Here is a 26,699-nt window from a genome sequence, read left to right as displayed (position 1 = left end):
TTTGGTCAATCTCATCTAAAGGCCTTTGCGATGTTAAATTGCGGAGCTTTTGACTTTTCGTTGGAAGGTGTGTCCGTGGCGGCCTGACAAATTTCAGCGTTTTCGCCATGAAACAGGAAGTTGTTATAACTAAGGCATACAATGTCCAATCTGCCCCACACTTCACATGTTTGATAAGAGTCTTGGCCTGAACACATTTCAATGCCAATATTCAGCTTCAGTCCTAGCGCCACCTAGAGGTAGCAGGAAATGCATTGTTTTACGCTGTGATTCACTGTTCTCAGAGATTTAATCAAATCATTATCATATCAGGTGAGACTGATCTTGAGCCCTTTGCGATGATAAATTGCGAAGATCTTGACTTTTCGTTGAAGGGCGTGTCCATGGCGGCCTCGCAAAGAGTGATGTTTCGCCATGAGAAAGCTGTTGTAACTCAGGCATGCAATGTCCGACCTGTCACAGACATCATACGTTTGACAACGGTCCTGGCCTCAACACATCAATGTTACAACAATCAAATACAATCATAGCGCCACCTGCTGCACAAAGGAGGTGTGGCACTTCAAAGTTCCTTTGAATATCCGCCTATATTTACCCACTGAAATTTCAATCCCCCTGGTTCATTGCTTTACTAAGGCCATAGAGTGGCGGTGCACATGCGTGCGAGGGCCCTTCCATCACTGCTTGCAGTTTTAATTATTATTATTCTTCTTTTTCTTCTTCTTCTTCTTCTTCTTCTTCTTCTTCTCCGAAATGGATCACATTTTTGAATGCCTAAACATACCCGAAAACTCATGAAAATTTGCACACGCGTCAGAAGTGGCGAAAATTTACATGTAGTATAGACGTCAGAAGTGGGCGTGTAAAAATGGCTCGATAGCGCCACCTGCAAAATTTCAAGAGAACAGCCCCCCCACTACGAAAAACTTACAGATACGAAATTTGGTAGGATCATCTATTACTCCAAGACCTACAAAAAAGTCTCTTGGAGCTAAGCTCTAAACCCCACAGGAAGTCAGCCATTTTGAATTTTCTCTGTCATTTTTTGACATTTCCAAGCGTCGTACTTTAACGAACTCCTCCTAGAGATTTAATCCGATCATCATCATATTTGGTCAGTATCATCTAAAGGCCTTTGCGATGCTAAATTGCGGAGCTTTTGACTTTTCATTGGAGGGCGTGTCCGTGGCGGCCTGGCAAAGTGTAATGTTTCGCCATGAAACAGGAAGCTGATGTAATTCAGGCATACATTGTCCGATCTGCCCCTGACTTCACACGTTTGATAAGGGTCCAGGCCTGAACACATCAACATGGCATAATTCAGTTACACTCATAGCGCCACCTAGAGGCAGCAGGAAATACCATGTTTGACGCTGTGAATTACTGCTCTTAGGTATTTAACCATATCAACATCATATTTCACCAGTGTAATCTCAAGACCTTGTGTGATGATAAAAAGCAACGACCTTGACTTTTCATTAAAGGGCGTGTCCGTGGCGGCCTGGCAAAGTATCGCTAAATGAATCGCATTTTGACAGGCTAAACAAGCTCAAAAAGTCATAAAACGTTGCACACACGTCAGAAGTGGCAAAAATTTACATGTGGCATAGGCGCCAGAAGTGGGCGTGCAGAAATGGCTCGATAGCGCCACCTGCAAAATTTCAAGAGAACAGCCCCGCCGCTACGAAAATCCTACAGATACGAAATTTGGTAGGGTCATATGTCACCCCAAGACCTACAAAAAAGTCTCTTGGAGCGAAGCTCTAAACCTCACAGGAAGTCAGCCATTTTGAATTTTTGCTGTGATTTCTGTGCAAATTTTGTCATTTCCAGGCTTCGTACTTTAACGAACTCCTCCTAGAGATTTTGTTAGATTGTCATTATATTTGGTCAATCTCATCTAAAGGCCTTTGAGATGTTAAATTGCGGAGCTTTTGACTTTTCGTTGGAAGGTGTGTCCGTGGCGGCCTGACAAATTTCAGCGTTTTCGCCATGAAACAGGAAGTTGTTATAACTAAGGCATACAATGTCCAATCTGCCCCACACTTGACATGTTTGATAAGAGTCTTGGCCTGAACACATTTTAATGCCAATATTCAGCTTCAGTCCTAGCGCCACCTAGAGGTAGCAGGAAATGCCTTGTTTTACGCTGTGATTCACTGTTCTCAGAGATTTAATCAAATCATAATCATATCAGGTGAGACTGATCTTAAGCCCTTTGCGATGATAAATTGCGAAGATCTTGACTTTTCGTTGAAGGGCGTGTCCGTGGCGGCCTCGCAAAGAGTGATGTTTCGCCATTAGAAAGCTGTTGTAACTCAGGCATGCAATGTCCGACCTGTCACAGACATCATACGTTTGACAAGGGCCTGGCCTCAACACATCAATGTTACAACAATCAATCCCAATCATAGCGCCATCTGCTGCACAAAGGAGGTGTGGCACTTCAAAGTTCCTTTGAATATCCGCCTATATTTACCCACTGAAATTTCAATCCCCCTGGTTCATTGCTTTACTAAGGCCATAGAGTGGCGGTGCACATGCGTGCGAGGGCCCTTCCATCACTGCTTGCAGTTTTAATTAGGGCCCGAGCACACCAGGGTGTGAGGACCCTATTGTTTTTGCTCCGTTTATTCTTCTTCTTCTTCTTCTTCTTCTTCTTCTTCTTCTTCTCCGAAATGGATCGCATTTTTGAGGGCCTAAACATACCCGAAAACTCATGAAAATTTGCACACGCGTCAGAAGTGGCGAAAATTTACATGTAGTATAGGCGTCAGAAGTGGGCGTGTAAAAATGGCTCGATAGCGCCACCTGCAAAATTTCAAGAGAACAGCCCCCCCACTACGAAAAACGTACAGATACGAAATTTGGTAGGATCAACTATTACTCCAAGACCTACAAAAAAGTCTCTTGGAGCTAAGCTCTAAACCCCACAGGAAGTCAGCCATTTTGAATTTTCTCTGTCATTTTTTGACATTTCCAAGCGTCGTACTTTAACGAACTCCTCCTAGAGATTTAATCCGATCATCATCATATTTGGTCAGTATCATCTAAAGGCCTTTGCGATGCTAAATTGCGGAGCTTTTGACTTTTCATTGGAGGGCGTGTCCGTGGCGGCCTGGCAAAGTGTAATGTTTCGCCATGAAACAGGAAGCTGATGTAATTCAGGCATACATTGTCCGATCTGCCCCTGACTTCACATGTTTGATAAGGGTCCAGGCCTGAACACATCAACATGGCATAATTCAGTAACAGTCATAGCGCCACCTAGAGGCAGCAGGAAATACCATGTTTGACGCTGTGACTTACTGCTCCTAGGTATTTAACCATATCAACATCATATTTCACCAGTGTAATCTCAAGACCTTGTGTGATGATAAAAAGCAACAACCTTGACTTTTCATTAAAGGGCGTGTCCGTGGCGGCCTGGCAAAGTATCGCTAATTGAATCGCATTTTGACAGGCTAAACAACCTCAAAAAGTCATAAAACGTTGCACACACGTCAGAAGTGGCAAAGTTTACATGTGGCATAGGCGCCAGAAGTGGGCGTGCAGAAATGGCTCGATAGCGCCACCTGCAAAATTTCAAGAGAACAGCCCCGCCGCTACGAAAATCCTACAGAAACGAAATTTGGTAGGTTCATATATCACCCCAAGACCTACAAAAAAGTCTCTTGGAGTGAAGCTCTAAACCTCACAGGAAGTCAGCCATTTTGAATTTTTTCTGTGATTTCTGTGCAAATTTTGTCATTTCCAGGCTTCGTACTTTAACGAACTCCTCCTAGAGATTTTGTCAGATCGTCATCATATTTGGTCAATCTCATCTAAAGGCCTTTGCGATGTTAAATTGCGGAGCTTTTGACTTTTCGTTGGAAGGTGTGTCCGTGGCGGCCTGACAAATTTCAGCGTTTTCGCCATGAAACAGGAAGTTGTTATAACTAAGGCATACAATGTCCAATCTGCCCCACACTTCACATGTTTGATAAGAGTCTTGGCCTAAACACATTTCAATGCCAATATTCAGCTTCAGTCCTAGCGCCACCTAGAGGTAGCAGGAAATGCCTTGTTTTACGCTGTGATTCACTGTTCTCAGAGATTTAATCAAATCATTATCATATCAGGTGAGACTGATCTTAAGCCATTTGCGATGATAAATTGCGAAGATCTTGACTTTTCGTTGAAGGGCGTGTCCGTGGCGGCCTCGCAAAGAGTGATGTTTCTCCATGAGAAAGCTGTTGTAACTCAGGCATGCAATGTCCGACCTGTCACAGACATCATACGTTTGACAAGGGTCCTGGCCTCAACACATCAATGTTACAACAATCAAATACAATCATAGCGCCACCTGCTGCACAAAGGAGGTGTGGCATTTCAAAGTTCCTTTGAATATCCGCCTATATTTACCCACTGAAATTTCAATCCCCCTGGTTCATTGCTTTACTAAGGCCATAGAGTGGCGGTGCACATGCGTGCGAGGGCCCTTCCATCACTGCTTGCAGTTTTAATTCTTATTATTCTTTTTCTTCTCCGAAATGGATCGCATTTTTGAGGGGCTAAACATACTCGAAAACTCATGAAAATTTGCACACGCGTCAGAAGTGGCGCAAATTTACATGTGGTATAGGCGTCAGAAGTGGGCGTGTAGAAATGGCTCGATAGCGCCACCTGCAAAAATTCAAGAGAACAGCCCCCCCGCTACGAAAAACATACAGATACGAAATTTGGTAGGATCATCTATCACCCCAAGACCTACAAAAAAGTCTCTTGGAGCGAAGCTCTAAACCCCACAGGAAGTCGGCCATTTTGAATTTTCTCTGTGATTTCTGAGCAAATTTTGGCATTTCCAGGCTTCGTACTTTAACGAACTCCTCCTACAGATTTAATCCGATCATCATCATATTTGGTCAGTCTAATCTAAAGGCCTTTGCGATGTTAAATTGCGGAGCTTTTGACTTTTCGTTGGAGGGTGTGTCCGTGGCGGCCTGCCAAATTTCTGTGTTTTCGCCATGAAACAGGAAGTGGCTCTAACTCAGGCATACAATGTTCAATCTGCCCCACGCTTCACACGTTTGATAAGGGTCTTGGCCTGAACACATTTCAATGCCAATATTCAGCTTCAGCCATAGCACCCCCTATAGGTAGCAGGAAATACCATGTTTTACGCTGTGATTTACTGCTCTTAGAGATTTAATAAAATCATTATCATATTGGGTCACAATGATGTTAAGCCCTTTGCGGTGATAAATTGAGAAGATCTTGACTTTTCGTTAAAGGGCGTGTCCGTGGCAGCCTGGCAAAGAGTGATGTTTCGCCATGAAACAGGAAGCTGTTGTAATTCAGTCATAAATTGTCCGATCTGCCCCTGACTTCACACGTTTGATAAGGGTCCCGGCCTTTTTTTGTAACGATAAATAGCGACGACCTTGACTTTTCGTTGAAGGGCATGTCCATGGCGGCTTGGCAAATTATGGCTAAATGAATCACATTTTTGACAGCCTAAACAAGCTCAAGAAGTCATTAAACATTGCACACGTGTCAAATGTGGTTACATTTTTCATTTGATATAGGGTTCAGACCTGGGGCTGTAAAAATGGCTCAGTAGCGCCACCTACAAAAATTCAAAAGAGCAGCCCCCCCACTAGGTTAAACGTACAGATACGAAATGTGGTAGGATCATGTATCACCCCAAGACCTACAAAAAAGTATATTGGATCAAAGCTCTAAACACGACAGGAAGGGTGTGTACCATGGCAGCCTGCCAAATTTCGTCTTTTCGCCATAAAACAGGAAGTTATTATAACTTAGCCTTACAATGTCTAATCTGACCCACGTTTCACATGTTTGATAAGTGCCCTGGCCTGAACACATCAACATGGAATTATTCACATACAGTCATAGCGCCACCTGCTGCACAAAGGAGGTGTGGCACTTCAAAGTTCCTTTGAATATCCGCCTATATTTACCCACTGAAATTTCAATCCCCCTGGTTCATTGCTTTACTAAGGCCATAGAGTGGCGGTGCACATGTGTGCGAGGGCCCTTCCATCACTGCTTGCAGTTTTAATTAGGGCCCGAGCACACCGGGGTGTGAGGACCCTATTGTTTTTGCTCCATTTATTATTAGGGCCCGAGCACACCGGGGTGTGAGGACCCTATTGTTTTTGCTCCGTTTATTATTCTTCTTCTTCTTCTTTTTCTTCTTCTTCTTCTCCGAAATGGATCGCATTTTTGAGGGCCTAAACATACCCGAAAACTCATGAAAATTTGCACACGCGTCAGAAGTGGCGAAAATTTACATGTAGTATAGGCGTCAGAAGTGGGCGTGTAAAAATGGCTCGATAGCGCCACCTGCAAAATTTCAAGAGAACAGCCCCCCCACTACGAAAAACTTACAGATACGAAATTTGGTAGGATCATCTATTACTCCAAGACCTACAAAAAAGTCTCTTGGAGCTTAGCTCTAAACCCCACAGGAAGTCAGCCATTTTGAATTTTCTCTGTCATTTTTTGACATTTCCAAGCGTCGTACTTTAACGAACTCCTCCTAGAGATTTAATCCGATCATCATCATATTTGGTCAGTATCATCTAAAGGCCTTTGCGATGCTAAATTGCGGAGCTTTTGACTTTTCATTGGAGGGCGTGTCCGTGGCGGCCTGGCAAAGTGTAATGTTTCGCCATGAAACAGGAAGCTGATGTAATTCAGGCATACATTGTCCGATCTGCCCCTGACTTCACACGTTTGATAAGGGTCCAGGCCTGAACACATCAACATGGCGTAATTCAGTAACAATCATAGCGCCACCTAGAGGCAGCAGGAAATACCATGTTTGACGCTGTGACTTACTGCTCTTAGGTATTTAACCATATCAACATCATATTTCACCAGTGTAATCTCAAGACCTTGTGTGATGATAAAAAGCAACGACCTTGACTTTTCATTAAAGGGCGTGTCCGTGGCGGCCTGGCAAAGTATCGCTAATTGAATCGCATTTTGACAGGCTAAACAAGCTCAAAAAGTCATAAAACGTTGCACACACGTCAGAAGTGGCAAAAATTTACATGTGGCATAGGCGCCAGAAGTGGGCGTGCAGAAATGGCTCGATAGCGCCACCTGCAAAATTTCAAGAGAACAGCCCCGCCGCTACAAAAATCCTACAGAAACGAAATTTGGTAGGGTCATATATCACCCCATAACCTACAAAAAAGTCTCTTGGAGCGAAGCTCTAAACCTCACAGGAAGTCAGCCATTTTTAATTTTTGCTGTGATTTCTGTGCAAATTTTGTCATTTCCAGGCTTCGTACTTTAACGAACTCCTCCTAGAGATTTTGTCAGATCGTCATCATATTTGGTCAATCTCATCTAAAGGCCTTTGCGATGTTAAATTGCAGAGCTTTTGACTTTTCGTTGGAAGGTGTGTCCGTGGCGGCCTGACAAAGTTCAGCGTTTTCGCCATGAAACAGGAAGTTGTTATAACTAAGGTATACAATGTCCAATCTACCCCACACTTCACATGTTTGATAAGAGTCTTGGCCTGAACACATTTCAATGCCAATATTCAGCTTCAGTCCTAGCGCCACCTAGAGGTAGCAGTAAATGCCTTGTTTTACGCTGTGATTCACTATTTCTCAGAGATTTAATCAAATCATTATCATATCAGGTGAGACTGATCTTAAGCCCTTTGCGATGATAAATTGCGAAGATCTTGACTTTTCGTTGAAGGGCGTGTCCGTGGCAACCTCGCAAAGAGTGATGTTTCTCCATGAGAAAGCTGTTGTAACTCAGGCATGCAATGTCCGACCTGTCACAGACATCATACGTTTGACAAGGGTCCTGGCCTCAACACATCAATGTTACAACAATCAAATACAATCATAGCGCCACCTGCTGCACAAAGGAGGTGTGGCACTTCAAAGTTCCTTTGAATATCTGCCTATATTTACCCACTGAAATTTCAATCCCCCTGGTTCATTGCTTTACTAAGGCCATAGAGTGGCGGTGCACATGCGTGCGAGGGCCCTTACATCACTGCTTGCAGTTTTAATTATTATTATTATTTTTTTTCTCCGACTTCAGCGGGACTTTAGAGGGCCTAAACATACTCGAAAACTCATGAAATTTTGCACAGATGTCAAGAGTGATGAAAATTTACATGTGGTGTAGGCTTTGGAATTAGGCGTGGGAACATGGCTGTATAGCGCCACCTACAAATTTTCAACGAAGCAGCCTTCGGACTGTGTTTGACGTACAATCACGAAATTCGGTACGCTTCTGTAGCATGACAAGACCTACAAAAAAGTATCTTGGAGCAAAGCCGTAAACCAAACAGGAAGTCAGCTATTCAGAGTTATTTTTGTGATTTGGGCGCAGTTTTTGTCATTTCCAGGTATCATACTTTAACTAACTCCTCCAACAGTTTTCGTCAGATCATCTTCATATTTGGTGAGTGTCATCTTAAGGCCTTTGTGATGCTAAATTGAGAAGGATTTGACTCTACGTAAAAATTTGTGTCGGTTCTGGCCCGACAAAATTGGATGTTTTCCCATGAAACAGGAAGTTGCTGGAACTCATGCATACAATGTCCGATCTGTCCAAAATTTCGCATGATTGCTAAGAGTCCTGACCTGAACACATCTACATAACAATTTTCATTTATAGCCATAGCGCCACCAGCTGGAAACCTGAAGGAACATGTTTTAGCGCCACTTTTAAATATTCAATGAAGCAGCCCTTGGACTGTGTTTAATGTACATGTACGAATTTCGGTATGCCCATGTATTATTACAAGCCCTACAAAAAAGCCTCTTGGAGCAACGCCCTACACCAGTGGTCTCAAACTCCCGGCCCGCGGGCCATTTGCGGCCGGCCTCCCCCTCTCTGCGGCCCGCGGCACCTTCCAACAATATAACATAATCTGGCCCGCAGAAAGATTTTTATTCACTTTGTTTCATATTCATTTCATTTTTACTTTAAACGTTCAAGGTTTCGTTCACATGTCGCGTCTAACAACGCGCGTTAAAACGAGTCAAGGCGTTTCTTACTTTCAAAAGTGCTTCGGAGCGGAAGTTGCGTTCCGTGGCGTGGGTCGCGTCACCCGTTGTTACGCAGCCATGAGCCGCGCGCGCTCCGTGATTGCGAGGATAAGGGAATGCGTGATCGGACTTTAATTCCTCATCTGAACCTTGCGTCAATCATATCATTGTCATCATGCGATCAGTTAATCTGGTCGGGACTTTGTAGTGTTTCCAGCAGTCATACTTAAACTAACTCCTCCTACAGTTTTCGTCGCATCATCATCATATTTGGCAAGTCTCATCTTAAGGCCTTTGTGATGCTAGATTGCAAAGGATTTGATTCCATGTTAAAATTTGTGTCTGTTTTGGCCAGCCTAAGTTTGATGTTTCGCTATGAAACAGGTTGCTGGAACTCAGGCATACAGTGTCCGATCTGTCCCAAACTTCACATGATTGCTAAGAGTCCTGACCTGAACACATCTACATGTCAATAGTCACTTATGGTCATAGCGCCACCAGCTGGCAACAGGAAGTGACATGTTTACAATGATTATGCAATGTCTGATCTGTCACAAACTTCACATGATTAATAAGAGTCCTGGACTAAACACATCTACATGTAAATAGTCACTTATGGTCATAGCGCCACCAGCTGGCAACAGGAAGTGACATGTTTACACTGATTATGCAATGTCCGATCTTTCCCTAACTTTACATGATTGATAAGAGTCCTGAACTGAACACATCTTCATGTCAATAGTCACTTATGATGCCAATAGTCACTTATGGTATAGCGCCACCAGCTGGCAACAGGAAGTGACATGTTTACACTGATTATGCAATGTCTGATCAGTCACAAACTCCACATGATTGATAAGAGTCCTGGACTGAACACATCTACAGGCCAATAGTCACTTATAGTTATAGCGCCACCAGCTGGCAACAGGAAGTGACATGTTTACAATGATTATGCAATGTCTGATCTGTCCCAAACTCCACATGATTGATAAGAGTCCTGGACTGAACACATCTACATGCCAATAGTCACTTTTGGCCATAGCGCCACCTGCTGGCAACAAGAAGTGACATGTTTAACACTGATTATTCAAAGTCAGATCTGCCCTACATTTTACATGATCAATAAGAGTCCTGGACTGAACACATCTACGTGCCAATATTTACATGTAGTCACTCATACTCACACATGCACGCACGCTCGCTCACTCACTCACTCACTCTCTCTCTCTCTCATGCTATCTTACACGATGTTACCTCGCTGTAATTTGTAATTAGCAACAGGAAATGTGGCACATTATACTACACTTTTAAATAGTTCACCTATGTTTACATGCTTAAATGCCTATTTACTACTGTTCCCTTTAATTCTTATGCCACGGCGTGGCGGTGTCATGTGTGCGAGGGCCCTTCCATCACTGCTTGCAGTTTTAATTCATATTCCACCTCCTTCATGTTTTGTGATGTTACAGATGAATGAAATGTTGAATATTTATGCTGAAAACTGATATCTACCGAACTGAAATTGTTTTGCTTTTATCGGTTTTCAATTTAAAACAAATATATTATTAAAGTAAATTACAATTAAGCATTAAAAGTTTAATTATTACATAATAAGGGACCAGTCTAGTACCCATTAAAAACCCATACTGGGCCCTGGTAAATAATGTGGGCTTCATTAGGTGGGGCCAATATGGGTCCCATGTGTGTTGCCCAGCTGGGCCCCACATAAGCCCCACTCAGTTTCTATATCAAATTTATGTGGGCAACCCAGGTGGGGCCATAGTGGAACCCGTGGACAAACCCATATAGGGCCCACATAGGAAGCCCATATGGGGCCCCACCTTGGGACTTCGGTGCAAGTTCACGGACTGCACAGTGATGAATCAAAGCAAAGTGCAAGGACATTTAATGAGTTTGGCTGTGGATGCTTTGGAAGTTCTTCATAAAACTGTTGAACAAAGATTTAATAATGATCAGAATTAAGACCATCTCCCGAACAGTGAGCAATATTTGTGTTGTTTTTGAGTCTCAAGTATTTTAAGAGTTTGACTTCTGTCAATGCTTATTTTAAGTGTTATGTTAAATTGTTAGTCATTACCTGCCTTAGCAGTTTTGAAATGTTCATGATTATTTTAGCATTGTATTGTTATAAATTGACAATAAAGTATTTTGATATATTGGACCTTTACAGTTTTCTAATTTAATTTCTCATATTGCACCTCCTTCATGTTTTGTGATGTTACAGATGAATAAACTTTTGAATATTTATGCTGAAATCTGATATTTACAGAACTGAAATTATTTAGCTTTTATCAGTTTTCAATTTAAAACAAATATATTATTTAAGTAAATTACAATTAAGCATTAAAAGTGTAATTAATACATAATGAGGGACCAGTCCAGTACCCATTAAAAACCCATACTGGGACCTGGTAAATAATGTGGGCTTCAATAGGTGGGGCCAATATGGGCCCCATGTGTGTTGCCCAGCTGGGCCCCACATAAGCCCCACTCAGTTTCTATATCAAATTCATGTGGGCAACCCACGTGGGGCCATAGTGGAACCCATGGACAAACCCATATAGGGCCCACATAGGAAGCCCACCTTGCAATGTTGGCTGGGAAAGAGCCATTTGCTACAGTTAGCTGAACATCTCCAACACAAGTAATCTTGCAGTTTTATTTTTAAAGTTTTAAACATCGAATTGATTCGTTTATCAGGCATTTTGCATGTAACTTTGCTCACTGAAAAACCGCATGTTGAACTTACTAACGTTAAGTTCCTGTGTACAGTGTATACTCTTAATGTTTCTTTAAATTAAATGCTTTAAATTAAAACACTTCTCGCATAAAGACAAAAAAAATCACAGTGAAGAACAAAATAGGAACAAATACGGAACAGGGGTGTATTCCAGAAAGCAGGTTATGTGACTTACCCGGGTAAGTTTAGGAGTAAGTAAGCGGATAACCTCTGCTTTCGGTTCCAAAAACTTTCAGGTTATGTATGTAACCATAGCAACTGACTCCCTGAAGATAACCTGCTCCGGAGCAGGTTATGTTGCAGGGTAAGTTATTTTAGTTTATAAAACGAGGCTCCGGAGGATGACTGCGCATGCGTGTACTTATGATGAGCGTGCAGCGGGGGTGGAAGCATGTAATTTGCATAATATTACAATGTTAAAGCATTTATTTTATTACATTTACAGTCGCGAATATTTATTGCTGTCTTAGAAAATATATGATATTTTACATTTATTTATATACCTTTATTTATGCCCATTATTAATAAACATTGATTCATATATGTGTTCGGACTAAATACTAAACATTTATACGAAACACAATTCCATCAGAGTAATTAATGTTAACAAAAAAGTACTTTTCCATATCAGTTCTGTCAATTCATAAATAACCACATCAATCTCTTTCCCTTACTAGATCGTTTGAGATGAATCTAAAATTCTAATAAATGTGTGAGCAAATACATTGTCATTATTGAGCCAGAAATCTTGTTACTTAAGTGACAATGTGGCAATGTTACAGTAAATGGGTATAACAAATAGAAACACATGATGCCTATCATAATAATAATTACTAAGGGACAGAAGTTACCCCTGCCTGCAGTGTCTGTGCATCTAACCTGACCCACAGAATGACACCCATGAAGCACAGGCACGATTTAACACTGACCCACAGAGTGACACAGGTGAAGCACAGACTTCATTAGATGAAACACCATTGAATCACAGACATGGCATAGTGGTCAGAGATTTGCTATCTATCATCAGTTAGATCATGTACATAATGAAATAAAATTATAAATATATATTTCATAGTATCATATTTATTTCTTAAACATGCACTCCAGATCCTTAGCCCTCTCTCTACATTTGATCTTTAGTCTTTTTCTAAATCACCTTTTTTTCTTTAAAGTGGGCCTTTTGTAGCTGCTTTCCTGAGCTATCATTTTTGAGCCAAAGGGAAATTGAGATATTTGGTTATATTAGATAATACAGGACATATTAGAACATGTTACTATTTACACTAATGTATAGGGATGTAACGGTATTATAAATTTCATGGTATTGCGGTATAAAATTCTCGCGGTGCAACCATGGTCACGTGATTCGGTAAAACATTAGGTCTTCCAGGCAACACGTGTAGTTTTTTTCCGCCCAAGTGCAGTGAGTGGAGGGACGCGGGAACTACAATTCCCATAATCCCATGCGTGCCACTCTGATGCCGCTCTACAAGTGGAGCAACAATGGCGGAAGCAAAAGAAACGCGGATTTTAAATCTGATGTGTGGAAAAAGTTCGCGTTCGCTGTGACAAGAAACGAGAAAGGACAAAATGTGATGGACATACAAAAAACGAGTGTGAGTAAATCCACGAATGAGGAGAGTGTGTGCCGTTTCTCAATTAGAAAGCAGCCTCCTTAGGTCGCATATGCAGGCTGCATACGTCATTACACGCCTGGTGTATTTAAGTTAACTGAGTATTACATTCGCAAGTCATAAGCATGTTACAACAATATACGAATAAATAAGAATAATTGTCAACTTGAAAAATGTTAATATTCTGAAATAAGACGGTCTTCATGACGTATGCAGCCTACAAATGCGACCTATGGAGTGTTGGACTTTAATCGTCCTGCATGTTCTTAATGAGGAGATCAGACACGTAACTCAAATCAAATTATTTTTAATAAGTATCTCAAATGAAATATTACAGAGCTCTGGGTCAAAAACTGTCCCTGTCTTTACACAACACCAATGCAGAAACAAATCCCCCGAGAAGCGGTTGATCTCTTCTCCCTCTCCCTCTGACCCAAAATATATATATGTGCAGTTTGGTGGGGGCCTGTTCGATGGAAAGTTTTACTTCTTTCTTAAAGGTTCACCAGACCCGTTCGATGGAAAGTTGTACTTCTGTTTTAGAAGTTCATCCTGTTATAAATAGCTATGACCGTTATTTCACCCTGCCCCGACATCCTGTTTTTCTCCCCAGGTGTCTCTGCAAAGCAAAAGTTAAAAAACACACATACATACATACATACCGAAAAAACTCCAAGCCTGCTAAATTTGCACATGACATTTAAAAGTCAACTATCAAAACCCATATACAATGGAATCATATCTCTAAGCCTGCTAGACTATTCTAACTTTAGTACTATATGCTAAAGGTTAATACTCAAAGCTATTCTTAAAATCTTTAAGATTAAAGGCAATGCAATCATTAATAATGCAATAATAAAATCATGATTATTCAAAGCACGGTTAATATTCATATTTCAAGGATATGCGGATGTGGGAATGTTCTAATTTTCCTTCATTCCCCCTTTTGATCTCCTTTACAGGAGATCAACCTCTGACTCCTCCTCCTTTGGTTCTTCTTCGTTTAGCCCTACTGCTCCCAGCAGTGGCATCTGATACGGTGGAGGATCCTTCCCCTCCACCGTCTTCACGATCCACCTGTTACACAAAGATCTGATACATGGAATACAACAACACCCGCAGGTTACAAGTATCGCCGCGGCCACTGCGATGGACATTAATAATGAAGTAATCAGCGCACTGTATTGCCCAAACCATTTTGTCATCCAGCTATTGAATGGGTTATCGATTCCTGAATTTTTGTCAGATTAGTTATTTGTTTATTTATTTTAAACAGGCACTACCGCAAATATATGAATTCTTGTAAATCTTATCTCTGCTTGAAAATATTTTAAGAAGATAGGCACAAACCTTATACAATATACATTATCTTCGTGCACCTCTTATTATTAAACCTTATAGATTATCATAAAAGAACTGTGAAATATTTGGTGAACATGTATTATAAACGTCCTGTAAAATATAGCAAAAGTTTATCCTCCACACACTCAAATATAACCAAAATATAGTAAATACTCCTCTAAAACTGTCAATTAATAAAAATGTAAAATATCCCAGAAATAAAAGAATTATGAAACATTTGTAAAGATATAGATGAAGGCTGTAAAATATAGTCAAACTGGATGTGAAATAATTTCAAAACACACACGTTAAAAGTAAAACTGTCAAACACAACACTATAGCAAAAGAATCTATGTTAATTCAAAATAATTGTAAAATATCTTCAAAATGTCCTTGTAAAATAATCTATAAAAAATGCAAAACGATGTTATGATGTCTCCGAAAATACCCCTGAAAGAATATATGTCATCAAAATATTTTCAACAATGCTCACAAAAGGATATATTAAAATGTAAGTCCTTTGAAAATCATAAAATATTGTAAAATGCAAAACCCTTGAAAAATCACAATATGTAGAAAAATGTAAAATGTCACGTGTAAAATACTTGAAACTCATGAAAATGATCAAATGTAACACCTTTAAAAACCACCAAAAATAGTAAATTGTAAAATACTTGGAAGTTGTAAAATATTGAAATGTGAAATCTTAAAATCTGAAAATAGAAAAGTGTCAAATATTTGAAAATCATGAAATAGAAAAACGTAAAATATTTAAAAACTCTCAAAATGGAAAAATGGAAAATATCTGAAAAATATCAAAATAAAAATGTAAAATATTTAAAAAATAGTAAAATACTTCACAATCCCAATCTCCCTTTTTTCACTTATTATTCCCTTACATACACAGTAATGATTATTTCTGTGTTTTGGACCTCTTCTTTGATTAAATCCCTTACTTTTTCCCACTCTAGTCTGTCCAAACCACACCCAATCCTAGGTATAGCCAACTTTTTTACCCTTTGTTCTTCACAGTGTTTTTTGAGTTCATGTTCTGGACTGTTTAATAAGTCCCCCTTTAGTTCTTTGTGTGTTACTTTTGTGTTCTTTTGAGAAATGTCAACCTGCTGTTGTTCCCCTGTGTTGGATTCCCCCTTTTGGTCCTGCAGTTCCTGCAGGTCCAATCTTACCATATCCCTTAGGAGCACCCAATCCGCCAATTATTGATTTCTGCATCTGGAGAGATGTGCATGAGAGATGGTTTTCTGTTTGGAAAAACTTGAAACAATATCATTCAGTTTGGTTAATTATGTTCTGTGATCAAGATTTTTATTTGTTCAGGGTGCACTGGGTTGAACGGACCAGGAAATGAACGACCCGTCAGAAGTTCAAATGGTTTAAATGAGGTCATGCGGTTAAGATTCATACGTTTAACTTTTCCCTGTCATTTAGGATGGTATACGGTCCCGAAACGGAAACGCAATCCCAGTGCACTCTCAACCTTTTGTAAATCCGCATTCTTAAAATGTGTACCGTTGTCTGAGCGATTTATTAGCAGAAAACCGTAACGCGGAATTTATTGGTTAATCAAACACTTAATCACCGAAATCGAATCTTCCTTCCCCGTGGGCCACTCCTTTGGCCAACCTGAAAACACATTCATGAAAACTAAAAGATAACGTTTACCTTCCACTCTCTCCCCCAGGTCTGTGTAATCGATAACCACTTCCTCACCAGGTCCCCGTGGCGGGAAGACTCCTGCGGCACATTTCACTCCAGCACGTACATTGTGTATGGAGCACACCCTGCAGTTAGCGATAAATTCTTTAACTGTAGCAGCCAGGTATTGGTGCCACCACTGGTTAAGATTGGAAATGGTTTGTTTGATTCCAACATGTTAGGGGGTGTGTGCTTGAGTGATAAGGGGTTTTATCATACTAGGTGGAATAACTAGTTTACGTCAGGTCCCACCCAGCCATTGTCTAAATGTACCGCCCCTTTGTGAAGCCACATAGATTTTTCCTCAGGTGAGGCTTTGTGTTGTTCTACTGCTATGTCTGGGTCAGGTAAAATGTTATTGGTACCTTCCTGTTCCGCATCTTGTAACACCATTTGTGTAATGTACCCTGCACCTTGCTTTGCCGCCATGTCCTATCTGGTTACCTTGTGCCGCATCTCAGTTACTGGTATCATGACCTTTACATTTTATGATCGCCACCTGCTTGGGTTTCATAATAGCTGTTGCTAATGCTATGATGTCTTCCTGATGTTTAATAGGTTTGTTGTTAGCTGCCATAAAACCACATCTTTTCCACTTAGGCAATTCTGTTACAACTGCACCCACTGCATAGGTAGAGTCACTAAAAAGGTTAATTATTTTTCCTTCTCCCCACTCTAGCGCCTTTGTCATTGCCACAATTTCTGCTCTCTGAGCTGACTGATGTCCCTGTAAAGGTTCTGCTATCAATATTTCAATGTCTTCCTCTTCCAGTGCTGCAATACCTATTCCTGACCTCAGTGTTGCATTCGAATCTCTGAAACAGCATCCATCTGAAAACACCATAACTCCCTCTGGAATGATTTTTGTCAACAAATCTGGTCTAATTTTCTCTTCCCTTTCCACGGTCATACAACAGTCATGGGGTTCTCCTTCTGTCCAATATGAGGCCATGTTTATGCCCTCATGCGTGAAAACCAAATTTGGTTGTGCGAGACAGTTTTCCAACTTTCTTTGTCTCAGAGTGGAAAATGTAAATGATGACGAATTCACAAAAGCTACCACAGATTGTCCGGTGAGTACGGTCAAACAATGTTTCTCACATGCTCTGCAAGGGGTAAACAGAAGAAAGCATTAGCGAGATAGATGCAAGTATACCATGATTGATTTTGAGTGATTTCATTCAGAGAAGTGTATGGGTTTGGAACAGGTAAAGTTGGAGTTTTCATGATTTGATTGATTGTTCTCAAATCATGTGCCATTCTGAATTTTCCTGTGTTTTGTCTTTCCACAGGCAGAATGGGTGTGTTTCAATTGGAATCAGCATACTCTAAAACCCCTGCGGTTAACAAACCTTCAATGGTATCTTTGATACCTTCCTCTGCCTTTGGTTTGTGCTTATACTGAGGCCTCCAAATTGGATCATCACATGTCAGCTCGAACGAAATTTCTGGGTAATTTTTACAAAACCCTACATCTGTGGGACTCTGAGTCCATAACTGGTCGGGCAAACTTTTCAACATTGTTTCAGCATCTTCATGATCACTTTTCTCCCTACCATGCCATCTTGTGAGCCATTCGTGTTCCAACACTACAGTGTCTTTTGTTTCCTGTGTGATCAAATAATACCCTGAGCTAGATGAATATTTTACACCAGGAAGTTGGGTTTCCCTCCAATCTGTTAAGTGTATTCCCTTCTTTACCATTGGTCCTAGATCTTTAGCTTGGTGTTGGGGGTGTACTAACAATGATATATGGGGTGATGCCTCTTCCCTCATTTTATACCATTGTTCCTGTTCGGGGGTAAGTTCTACAATACCTGCCACTCCCATCAGTATTCCTGCCCCAAAAATTTCCCACTGTTCTCCTGCAATGTTATCAAATTGTTCTTGGTACCAGTACTCTTGTGTTCTATCATAAAACAGAGTGACATGCAGTGGATCTATTAGCTGGGTGTATGGCGCTAATGACAATATCCAAGGTTCCCATTGAGAGTACAGATCTTTCAGGGTGTTACCTGTGTCCCCCAGAAGCACCCTCCCCCAGTAAATGTCAGCTCCCTGTGGAGAGGTGTTTGCAGAAAGTAACCATTGTCCATGTGTTCTCATTGTGGACATGATGGAACAGTTCATGGTGATACCATTTTTCACAGTTACTATAATCCCCTCCGGGCTGCATAGGATTTCAGCTCCAAGTTTCACTAGCAAGTCTCTTCCCAACAAATTTGTCGGTGAGGAATATGACAGCAGAAAAGAGTGAGTCAGTGATTGTTTTTTCATGCACTGCACTGTGAGTTCTTTGGAGAATGGCAGTCTAGTTATAGCCCCGGAAAACCCCCTTACTTCAGTGGTTTCGTCTGAAATAAGATTTTTTGGAAGTTCAAAGTTCAGTGTGGAGTATGTTGCCCCAGTATCCACCAGGAATTCAACAGGACGTGTGTTTACCTCCAAAGTCAGCAAGGGTTCCGCCCTGACCCTGCTGAGGTCGTTCCGTGGGCTGTCTCAGTACCACTCCCTTTCCCCTCCAGTGGACAAAGGGTACTGCGAGTGCGGTCGTGGTGCTTTTTCCACGTTAGGGGCCATGTGTGGGTTATGGCCTCTGCCCCGAGACGGTCTCTGTTGGGCTCCGAGTTCAGGTTGCCGACAATCACGGACGAAGTGTCCCGGACGACCACAACGGAAACACCCTTCCTGATACTGCACTCTTCCCCTCCCCCTATTGTAATCCCCACCCCTACCTCTATTGGAGTAATACATTGGTCTTTGGGTGGTTCTCTCCCATATAACATTTGATGGGTCAACTTCCTGTTCTTTGTTATATCTTGGAGGGGCTTTCATCTCCTGAACTACCATTTGTATATCCTTCTTTTTCCCTTTTTCTTCATTTAATTTAGATCTTGCTTCCTGCAACTGTAATTTTAGCAACTGTTTTTTCAATTCCTCTACTTCCCCTACCTTTTCTTTTTCTTTTTCGTTCGCCCTAGACATGTGATGAAGGAAATGTCGTTCCCAAACCTCACATAAAGCACCTGGTAAGTCGGGGTTGGCTTTTATTTCATCCTGTACAGATTTAGGAGTCCCTTCCAATACAGCAGCTCTGAACATCTGTTCCTGTATTCTATCTGAATGTGGATGAGCCCCTGTTTGCTCTTCCCACTCTCCTTTGCATCGACTCAGATATGCTGCTGCTGTTTCTTCCCCTTTTGGAGAAAATTTTATATTGTAAAGGGTGCCTGCTGGCGCTGGGTACAGCTTTCGCAGTGCCTTTCCCCAATCTGATGCAACTCGACAGTATGGATAGTCATCATATAATCCTACCGTTCCTGCCTCTCGCTCAATTTCCGTAATCTGTCCTACGGTCAGTACCTGTCCCAATAATGCTCTAAGGTCTCCGATCGCCAACGTATGCCCTTGTGTCAAAGTTATTACCTTCCCTATCCATTTACCCCCACCACTCGTGATATGAGGTAGCTTTGCAAGGATAGCTCCCATGTCTGTGAATGACCATGGTTTGTATTCTACCTTTCCAATTGTCTCCACTAGGGGGCAGATATTAGGTACCCTACGAATGAGATGTAGTTCCCTACATTCCTGTTCATATTTCAACTGGATATGTTCCCTGTTCTTCAACCTCTATCTGACTCCCAGTCTCGTCCACTGTTATGAATCTGCTACTCAATGTTTCTCCTGGGGTGCTTTGTGCTCCGGGTTGAAATGTCCTTTCCTGTACTACGCTATTCCATTGTTCCCTCAGTTCTTTCTCCAGAGCTGCCATCTTCTGTTCTGCCTGTGCCGCTTGCTCTCTATGTGTTCTCATCAATTCAGCTGTTTCTCGTGCTATTTCTCTCTCCTCTGTCTCGTTTTCTGTTATTAAATTTAATTTCCCTGATTTTATTTTCCAGCGATTTCCCTCCCGCTGCTCCATGTCCAACACACCCTTTTGTACTTCAAATACTGGCAACTGTGTATGGGGCGGGGCATATGGAGGTGGAGCAGTGGGTGGCAGTGCTGGATATATGGATGCTATTTCCCTCCCCTCTTGAATTTTGTTTGCTTCCTTCTCTTTAAGGTCACTCTTTTTTATTTCTACTTTCTTTTCTGTCTCTTGTCTCTCTCTATCCAACTGTACCAAAGCCACACAACTAACTGCCATACTATGCCACAAATTAAACTCTTCACGTAGTCTCTTCACTTCCTTGTCATGCTTCTTTCTAGCTAGAAACCCCACTTCCTTTTTGTCCTCTCTCTGAAACTTCCTGTGCGCTTCACTTTCTTGAACAATTACTTGCTCTTTCAAACTTGTCTTCGTCCTATCTTCGTAACCCTTAAGTTGTTTCCATTCTTCATACATTTCTTGCAATTTCTGAGTCTTTTTGAGCCTTTCTCTTTCTTCTAACCCACTCAAAAGCTGTTCTACGGCTGCCTCCCATTGCTCTTTAAGAGTCTTCATGTTATCTTCCACTAAAATATGTCTTACCCTGAATATCTCGTTTATTCTTCCTCTCAATGTTATTTGCTGTCAGTCCTTCTGTAAATACACAAAAATTCTCACAAAATTATTTTCTGTGTTTTCTTAGTCAAACGAACAACAATCACCTCTTCTTATTAAAATTAAAGTTCACTTTAATACTATTGCCAGACAATAAAATTCAGTATTGTTACTTCTTCTTGAAATGAAAATGTAATGGTATTCAACTCTTGCTTGATGACGGTTAAAAAGGATTCAAGATGTTGTCAAAACTTAAATCAAATTCAATCTGGCAATATGTAACTCCTGTCAGAATTCAAACTACATTCATTCTATAAAACTTGTCAAATTAGAAATTTAAAATCTCAAAAATGAAATGATATTTAGGACGTATTAAAAAACAACATCTATCAAAGTTAAAAAATGTAACAATATGTCATACTGGTTAAAGTTAAAAAATAAAATTTATCAAAATTAAAATGTAAGAATATGCAATGCTGGTTAAAGTAAAAAACAAAATTTATCAAAAATAAAAATTCAATATTGTGTAATACTTGTTAAAATTAGAAACTAAAAATAAGCTTTGCCAAAATAAAAAATGTAAGGGCCTTCAATACTTGTCAAAATTGAAATTAAAGTTCACATCAATAACATCTATTTCTTATCACACGTTCAAATGTCAATTTCCATAAAACAACCAGCACTTCTCAAATCTCTTGCTGATCTCACTACTTTTCTAAAGTTTTCCTGAAAGTTACAATATTCTTATTACGGCTCGAAACAATGCATCCAATAAGCGTCTCAATCAATTCACAGGCACCATATGCTTTTATGATAACCACGGCTTAGTTTCAGACAAAGTCGGCTGAGTTCTATTAAACCCTGTTCCACTACTGCAATCGAAATTATTAAATATCAGTAATCGTTTGAATCTCTCTACTTCTACACTTTTCGTCTATTATCTCTCTCGGACTGGGTGTATTTCTCTTCCGTACGCCCTTTTCGGCTTTGACAATCTATAACATATAACTTCTTTCAGTTGTATTTTTCTTCAAAATGAAAGTAAAACTACCAGCCCGTCACGGAAAGGAAGCAGAATGAGAGCACAGCTTCTAAAGTGAAACTAAATTACGCTCCGAGCTGAGAAGTTCACAGTTTTCTCTTCCTTACTCTTAAATCTTGTTAGAAATGAAACAATCTCTTCTTGTAATCAATTCACCGAGAACAAATATCCATTTCAATTTATTTTGAAATCAAGTATAAAGAAACTACTCTTTCTTCCCGAGTCACACCCCGGAATGAAATAAGAAAATGGACATCCACACTAAAATACAATAAACATAAAATATACTGCAGAAACGTCTACTCCTTTAAACATGAAATAACACTAGACAACTCCGGAGAATCACACATTCACATCAATAAAACAAAATAAAAACTGGATCCGTCTACGCTTGTACCGTGTAAATGAAATAATACTAAACAAAATCCCCCAAATACACACAATAGTAAAATACAATATACACAGGATATAAAATATGCTTTTCTACAAATTGAGTTAAAATTTGCTGACAGTAAATTGCAACCACAATAAATTTTTTAAAGACGGAATCCGACGGCTTTTAAAACTAGAAATTTTATTCCAACTTCACTTACAGTAAAACGATTAGTAATTGAACACATAAAAACTGAATTACGATTTTACTTATAATAAATCTAGACAATACTCAGATTTTAGGATGCTAAATTAAAATTTACTGATCATAAATCTGACTCAAAATAAAATGTCTTCGTAAAAATAGAAAATTAAATCAAAATTTAAGATATACAATTAAGTACAAATCAATGATAATAAAATTGAATAAGAGAAATAGAAAATTTAATTAAAACCTAAGATATAAGATTAAGTAAAAACTTGTTAATAGGAAAAATAGAAAATTGAATAAAAATGTACTAATCGTGGAATTGAATAATAGCAAAAATATTTCGTAAAAAGATAACACTGAATTGCAATTCACTGGCAGCAAAAATCAATAAAAATATTTATCCAAAGAAGAAGTTGAATTAAAATATACTCACAGTAAAGCTGATAATATACCGGTAGCAAACAGCGCAAATAAACAGCACATTTAAAAATAAGCAGCCATTTCGTACAATCTTCAGTAAGTTTCAAATTCCTATTCTTTAGCACAACTTAACAATATTGCTTACAATAAAACTTTTTCAAATACCAATATTCTCTTCGTATTTTCGACTATTTCGTGGCTTTCTTACCACTTTCACTTTCTCTTTATGCGGTCCAACCGCTGCGTTGCCCGTGGTCCCTGACCACTTTCTCGGGTATGAAACCCACTTCAATCTCTATGTATCGCGGTCCAACCGCTCTGTGTTCCCAGAACACTAAATCCTATTCTACTGTATTCTATTCCCGCGGTCCAACCGCAACGTGTTCCCAGAACACTAAGTCCTATTCTACTGTATTCTATTCCCGCGGTCCAACCGCAACGTGTTCCCAGAACACTAAGTCTTATTCTACTGTATTCTATTCCCGCGGTCCAACCGCAACGTGTTCCCAGAACACTAAGTCCTATTCTACTGTATTTTATTCCCGCGGTCCAACCGCAACGTGTTCCCAGAACACTAAGTCCTATTCTACTGTATTTTATTCCCGCGGTCCAACCGCAACGTGTTCCCAGAACACTATCCTAATCTAATGTAATTTTATCCTGCGGAAACAATAAAAACCGCTACGTGTTCCCGGAACACGCGTCCAATTTTACTACGCTAAAAAACGTGGTACGTGACCACGTCCGGATCCCGGATCCTCAGTTTCTGGAATGAACCATTTTCCAGGGAATTTAAACCCGGAGGTTAAGGACACTCGTCAGTGCCGGGTTTCCAACTCTGCGTTCTCCGCGTTCCAAACGCGCCTGGTCCCGGACCAGTTATTAATTCCTTGTATTGTTTTTTTTTTAATTCTTATTTTTCTTTTATTTTACTATTTTTCTTTTATTTTATTTTAATCGTATTATTGTTACTTCCCTTTTTATTTAATTGACACATTTAATAGTTCATTTGAGATATACAATTTAGATAAAAATGACAATAATCATTGTATCATTAATTATTCTTCACGACATTTAAATAAAGCAGAATTTTGATATAACAGGTATCTGCTTACCTTTCCTATTTTGCGCAAGTGGAATGTCGAGAAGAAAAATCAATGATGTCCAGTCCTCCTCATCACGTCGATGGGGTCACCAATTGTTGGACTTTAATCGTCCTGCATGTTCTTAATGAGAAGATCAGACACGTAACTCAAATCAAATTATTTTTAATAAGTATCTCAAATGAAATATTACAGAGCTCTGGGTCAAAAACTGTCCCTGTCTTTACACAACACCAATGCAGAAACAAATCCCCCGAGAAGCGGTTGATCTCTTCTCCCTCTCCCTCTGACCCAAAATATATATATGTGCAGTTTGGTGGGGGCCTGTTCGATGGAAAGTTTTACTTCTTTCTTAAAGGTTCACCAGACCCGTTCGATGGAAAGTTGTACTTCTGTTTTAGAAGTTCATCCTGTTATAAATAGCTATGACCGTTATTTCACCCTGCCCCGACATCCTGTTTTTCTCCCCAGGTGTCTCTGCAAAGCAAAAGTTAAAAAACACACATACATACATACATACCGAAAAAACTCCAAGCCTGCTAAATTTGCACATGACATTTAAAAGTCAACTATCAAAACCCATATACAATGGAATCATATCTCTAAGCCTGCTAGACTATTCTAACTTTAGTACTATATGCTAAAGGTTAATACTCAAAGCTATTCTTAAAATCTTTAAGATTAAAGGCAATGCAATCATTAATAATGCAATAATAAAATCATGATTATTCAAAGCACGGTTAATATTCATATTTCAAGGATATGCGGATGTGGGAATGTTCTAATTTTCCTTCAGGAGGCTGCAGACTTCCGATTGGGAAATGCACCCCTGTATTGAGTGAGCTGACCTCAGCTCTAAATCCAGCTACAATAAGTAAGCTGCTATTTTCATTTTTACTGGGTTGTTTTTGTTTTCAGGAATTGACCCGCTTAAAACCCATAATCTTTTCTTGATTCTACAATCACAACTGTTGCTTTCATAGGAGTATCAAGCATTAGCATTAATAATAATAATAAAAACTAGGTCAATTGAGGGAGTGACTCAATTCTTAAAACCTGACTGATTGGGAGTTGTTTAAAGTTGACAAACTAAACTGAAACTTTATTTTGAATTTTATTACATGGTCTAATTATTTTTGTCCTTTTTATGAAAATTGTAAACACTACACTACGCTACACTTTGTACATTGTAATGTTCATTCTTGTTTAATGAACACTTATGGCAGTTTTTCCAAGTCTTCATATGTTTTTTCCTTCCTGTAAATGTTTCAATAATTACCGTATCGCGTGTATCCTACCGAAATAATACCGTACCATGAATTTTTGTTACCGTTACATCCCTACTAATGTAACATTTCTATTATTCACTTCTGTCACAGCAGATCCTAATCGTCCAATGCAAATGAATGATAATTTTTAGTGTAGTGTACTGAAAAGCATTACACAAAATTATTAAAATCTGTAAGAACTGTAAGGAAGCTTTACAATTAAAATAGGGTTCATTTATCAGCTAAGTAAATGTTTAAAAAGATGGTGATACAGTGTCATACAATGGAAAGTCCAAAAACTAAACAGGGTCACCCAAAGGAGCAGAAGTGAAATAAGTACAATATAGTGAATATAATCATAGTGCATTTTATGCATACACAATACAATCATATAAAAAAACTGTAAATAAGCCTTATGACAGATTTATGCACTTTATGTGCCACAACCCTTACAAAAATTAACCATGGTTTTATTGGTGTAAAGTTGTGGTAACCATGTTTTTTTTTTTGGTGCATTGATTACAATCAGTAAAACCATGGTTTTACTACACTAACCATGGTTTAACTTTGGGCTGTCACTTTTGTGAAAAAATCATTTTCAATTTTTAATATATAAGTGTTCATTGAATCGATTGTAAAATCAATTTTCCATGTCTAAAAAAGACGTTTCCATTTTCAACTCCAAATAACAGACAAATGTAAAGAAACCTGAAACGCACAAGTCAGCAATATTTCTTATTCATTGTCATTAAGTTTCGTGCAGAATAAAAAACAGCAACAGTAGCGCAACATTCTCTAAAAAAATATGCAGAGTGGACTGCTGCCATAAATGAAAAACATTACTGCAGGCTTCAACCGGCTGCTTTTATGATTTAGGCAATTCAAAAATTATTTTAAATAATGATTCGATCCATTTCAAACAACTGTTCAAAAATGAAACTTTAAATAGACTTACTTGAAGTTGAGAACATACTGTGTATTTTTTTATTAAACGTAACCGAAACTTAGGCAGCACTAGGCAGGCATAATGAAATGCGCAAAAAGACTAGGGCCATTACAAATTATTGGTGAGGAAAACAAGTCGATCAACATTTTAGGGGTCAAGAGCAGAGCGCTTTTCATTCACTTTATGTCCATCTGTTGAGAAGACGCACTCCGACCGCACTGATGTCCCAGGGAAACTCGGGTGCTTCGTTGCCAGCTGCGTATTTCGTACTGCCAATCTTCCATCACAAAAGCGGGTCGCTGTCAGCTCGCAAGGATGGCTCCTTGTCATAACTCATCATCTCCTGTAAGGTCACAATTACGACGCT

At 39.7% G+C, this 26,699-nt stretch overlaps 1 protein-coding gene and 1 long non-coding RNA gene across 5 annotated transcripts in view; both read right to left on the bottom strand.

Moving 5' to 3' along the window:
• Positions 1–26,699, bottom strand: part of LOC135734354 (uncharacterized) — a 352,561-nt gene that overhangs the window by 312,183 nt on the left and 13,679 nt on the right. The gene's annotated exons all lie outside the window — the stretch shown is intronic.
• Positions 13,719–24,907, bottom strand: LOC135734418 (uncharacterized). Of its 3 annotated transcripts, none has more exons than XR_010527323.1 (2): positions 18,927–22,779; positions 13,719–18,838 (listed from the first exon to the last, which is right to left on the bottom strand). XR_010527323.1 is itself a non-coding variant. In XM_065253297.2 (2 exons), the coding sequence occupies exon 2, from the start codon at positions 19,971–19,973 to the stop codon at positions 18,984–18,986; it is 990 nt and encodes a 329-aa protein (XP_065109369.1). In that variant the 5' UTR covers positions 19,974–21,009; positions 24,131–24,907; the 3' UTR covers positions 13,719–18,983. The 3 variants fall into 3 exon arrangements, 2 of the variants coding, with proteins under 2 accessions (XP_065109369.1, XP_065109368.1); XM_065253297.2 differs by adding an exon at positions 24,131–24,907 and having other exon boundaries at positions 13,719–21,009; XM_065253296.2 differs by adding an exon at positions 23,029–24,123 and having other exon boundaries at positions 13,719–21,009.

This window comes from Paramisgurnus dabryanus, chromosome 7 (genome assembly GCF_030506205.2).
Source record: "Paramisgurnus dabryanus chromosome 7, PD_genome_1.1, whole genome shotgun sequence".
Lineage (NCBI taxonomy): Eukaryota > Metazoa > Chordata > Actinopteri > Cypriniformes > Cobitidae > Paramisgurnus > Paramisgurnus dabryanus.
The sequence above is the reverse complement of the archived record's forward strand: the minus strand, read 5'-3'. Positions and strand labels throughout refer to the sequence as shown.

Excerpts from the sequence above, each read along its gene's own strand:
- LOC135734418 (XM_065253297.2), bottom strand. The coding sequence starts at position 19,973 with ATGGGAGCTATCCTTGCAAAGCTACCTCATATCACGAGTGGTGGGGGT.